Below are 3852 nucleotides of genomic sequence, written 5' to 3' on the forward strand. Positions count from 1 at the left end.
AACACCGATTATAAACTTTTCATTTGGAATTTGGTTTTGCATTTTCCTTCAATTGTCTCTCAAATGGCTTTTTCTAACAGTGAATTCCTTAAAATATAGAAGATACATAACATGGATGAAGAAGTCTTTGTGACTTGAAGTTTCAGCAGCAAGAGGGAGAACACCTTGTTCCTCAACATCCTCTGACACCATCTCTCCTCACTCTCCCTCCTGCTCATGTCCCTCACCAGACTGGCTTCCTTTTCTGGACTGGAACATCTTAAGCAAGCACCTTCTTCAGGACCTTCAAATTAACTGCTCCCTTGCCAAGATGCACAGCTCCAGGTAAGTTCATGGCCCTAGTTCTGTCATCCTTGAGGTCTCTGTTCTAACAGCACCTTGTTCACAGGTCTTACCTAAACAGACATGAAAAATCATACTCCATTTCAACGCTCTACATCATATCTCCTTCCTTTTTCTACGTAACACCTGTCACCATCTGACATGCTATATAATTTTTGTTGGCTTATATTCTGTCTCCAAAATGGGATCTTAGGAGCTAAAGTACACAAAATCTGTGAACAAAACATTGACATTAACATCTTTATGAGAAAATATAAAAGATAGCAATTCAATCATGTGAGTAATGCCCATTTGTGTGAAAATAGTCACATAATTTTCCCCTTTCCTGGTAGTCAAGCCACAAAATGGAACCAAAGAACCAAACAGGGGTTTCAGAATTTCACCTTCTGGGATTTTCAGAGGAACCAGAACTGCAATCTCTCATATTTGGACTTTTCCTCTCCATGTACCTGATCACTGTGTTTGGAAACCTGCTCATCATCCTGGCTGTCAGCTCAGACTCCCACCTCCACACCCCCATGTACTTCTTCCTCTCCAACCTGTCCTTTGTAGACATCTGTTTCACCTCCACCACCGTCCCAAAGATGCTGTGGAACATCCAGACCCAGAGCAAAGTCATAACATTCGAAGGCTGCATCACCCAGGTGTATTTTTTCACACTCTTTGTAGTACTGGACATTTTACTGCTGACCATCATGGCCTATGACCGATTTGTGGCCATCTGCTGCCCCCTGCCGGAGAAGGCAATGGCAAGCCACTCCAGTACTCTTGCCTAGAAAATCCCATGGATGGAGGAGCCTGGTAGGCTGCAGTCCGTGGGGTCGCTAAGGGTCAGACACCACTGAGCGACTTTACTTTCACTTTTCACTTTCACACATTGGAGAAGGAAATGGCAACCCACTCCAGTGTTCTTGCCTGGAGAACCCCAGGGAAGGGGGAGCCTGGTGCGCTTCTGTCTATGGGGTCACACAGAGTCGGACACGACTGAAGTGACTTAGCAGCAGCAGCAGCAGCAGCTGCCCCCTGCACTACACGGTCATCATGAACCCCCAGCTCTATGGACTATTGGTGCTGCTGTCCTGGATCATCAGTTTCCTGCATTCCTTGTTAGAAAGCTTAATGGTGTTGCGGCTGTCCTTCTGTACAGTCTTAGAAATTCCCCACTTTTTCTGTGAACTCAATCAGATGATACAACTTGCTAGTTCTGACCCCTTTCTCAATAACACACTGATATATTTTGCAGCTGTTCTGTTGGTTGGTGGTCCCCTCTCTGGCATCCTTTACTCATATTATAAGATACTTTCCTCTATACGTGGAATCTCATCAGCTCAGGGGAAGTATAAAGCATTTTCCACCTGTGCATCTCACCTCTCCGTTGTCTCCTTATTTTATTGTACAGGTTTAGGAGTGTACCTTAGCTCTGCTGGTACCCACAGCTCACACTCAAGTGCAACAGCCTCGGTGATGTACACCGTGGTCACACCCATGCTGAACCCCTTCATCTATAGTCTGAGAAATAAAGACTTAAAGAGGGGTCTGAAAATACTCTTTGAAGAGGTAGCTCTAAAATGTCATTTTGTTTTGGGGCTTAAGAAGTGCCCATGATAGCAGAGCTCAAAGCCTGTGCCAAACATTGCCAGTCTTTGATCATATTGTGGAAGTAGAACATTACCTCTTTTATTTTCCTTGGAATTTTTATTTTGATTTTGACTTCATACAATGTGTGCCACACACTTATATGTTTTGTCATATCTCTGATATGCATGATTTCTCCCTTTTTCATTTTCCTACTCTCACAATTGCATTTCCAATCTTGGATGTGAAATATTTGAAAAAACCCTTTTATCTCAAGAATCTACATGGATCTTTTAAGAATTATTTCCTCTAAAATAAAATATGTCATATTGAGTATTTTTTATTTTGTTTGACTAAAAGAAATAAGCATGAGCTGTACCATTCCCATAAGTGGGAGAAAACCTCTTGGCAATCAGAACTATTTATAAGTTTACAACAGATGAAAATCTGAGGGCATCATTTCTAACTTTTGTGAAAATCATTCTTTACATATCACTACATTAATTGCTCTTTTTGATAATACAAATTTAACATGCTGGTTGTTGTCACTGATCAAGGGTATTTTCTACTCATTAGGCTCTTATTTTCTGTACAACCTTGTGTCTACTCTGTCTACCATAGTCACTAGCAATATCTGACAATAAAATACATCTCCAAGTGGAATCTACTCTGAAGTCACCTATGAGTAAATAGATAGATATAATATGGATAATTATGGCCTTAGAGTGGGCTTCCCAGGTGATGCTAGTTATAAAGAACCCACTTACCAATGCAGGAGACACGGGAGATACAGGTTCATTTCCTGGGTCAGGAAAGTTCCCTGGGGAAGTAAATGGAAACACATGCCAGTATTCTTGCCTGGAGAATCCCATGGACAGAGAAGCCTGGTGGTTATGGTCCATTGGGTCACAAAGAGTAGGACACAACTGAAATGACTAAGCATGCACAATCTTAAACCTAAGTACGATGAAACAAAATATTGTCTATGAAAAAGATGTCTTTTTCAGACAGTTCACATATCAACATGTAGAAACCTCAGTGTTGGCTCATCATTATATGGGCCATCAGTGTTCATTTATAAGGTATATTCATTGAGCTGAAGGACTGGAGACAAGTTTTGGTTTTTTATTAAATTATTTTCTTGTGTCTGTTTGAAATTTCCACTGCCTCCACAGCATATGATTCCTTCCATTCCTCAGAACGAAATAACTTCCACTCTTCAAAATTTTCTCACAACTGCTAAAAGAGAATGAACAGTATTAATATCATCCATTATATATCACCCTCATAATTAAAGTATAACTCACTGGAAGGCTTCGATTCCTGTTGTGCAAACATGCATATCCTTCCAGCCTCTCCACATGACCTCAAATGGAGTCACTTTTCCATTTTTTTCTATTTATTATATAAAATAAAGTTGAGCAACAAAGTAGTCATGACAGTTATCTTCAAATTTCAAAACAAATGTTTTGAACAAGCAGAATGAAACTATTACAATTATTTTCAATTCCATTCAGTTTTATTATCATATCAGTTAGTTGTGAAACTAAGCAGGACCTTATGGGGTCTTCCGAGAGACAGACCCTCTTGTGTCTCCTTCATCTTGTGTGCTGAGAATTTTAGCCTCTTAGGCTTTCCCTGAGATCCAAAGAGCAGATTTAATTAGAAAAGTGTGAAAATACAGAACAAAGGAAAGCTGTCAAGAAGGCAAAACAATAATAGCTTTGCTATAAAACAAAGTCAGGACTTTTGGGCTCCCCTGGTGACTCAACAGTAAATATCTGCCTACCAATGCAAGAGACACAGGTTTGATCCCTGGATCGGGAAGAACCCCCTGGAGAAGAAAATGGCAACCCATTCCAGTATTTTTGCCTGGGAAATCCCATGAACAGAAGAGCCCGTCAGGTTACTATCCATGAAGTCACAAAGAATCAG

General features: G+C 40.6%; 1 protein-coding gene across 1 annotated transcript; it reads left to right on the plus strand.

Moving 5' to 3' along the window:
• Positions 1–686: 686 nt before the first annotated feature.
• On the plus strand, positions 687–1947 carry LOC129558380 (olfactory receptor 7A17-like). Its single transcript, XM_088839114.1, has 2 exons — positions 687–1075; positions 1359–1947. The coding sequence occupies exons 1-2, from the start codon at positions 687–689 to the stop codon at positions 1945–1947; spliced, it is 978 nt and encodes a 325-aa protein (XP_088695240.1).
• The last annotated feature ends 1905 nt before the right edge of the window (positions 1948–3852 follow it).

This window comes from Moschus berezovskii, chromosome 8 (assembly GCF_049115385.1).
Source record: "Moschus berezovskii isolate FMDL1 chromosome 8, NW_MosBer_1.0, whole genome shotgun sequence".
Taxonomy (NCBI): Eukaryota; Metazoa; Chordata; class Mammalia; order Artiodactyla; family Moschidae; genus Moschus; species Moschus berezovskii.

Coding starts and splice junctions, on each gene's coding strand:
- LOC129558380 (XM_088839114.1), top strand. CDS start 687: ATGGAACCAAAGAACCAAACAGGGGTTTCAGAATTTCACCTTCTGGGA. Junction 1,076..1,358: donor GTGGCCATCTGCTGCCCCCT/GCCGGAGAAGGC, acceptor CAGCAGCAGCAG/CTGCCCCCTGCACTACACGG.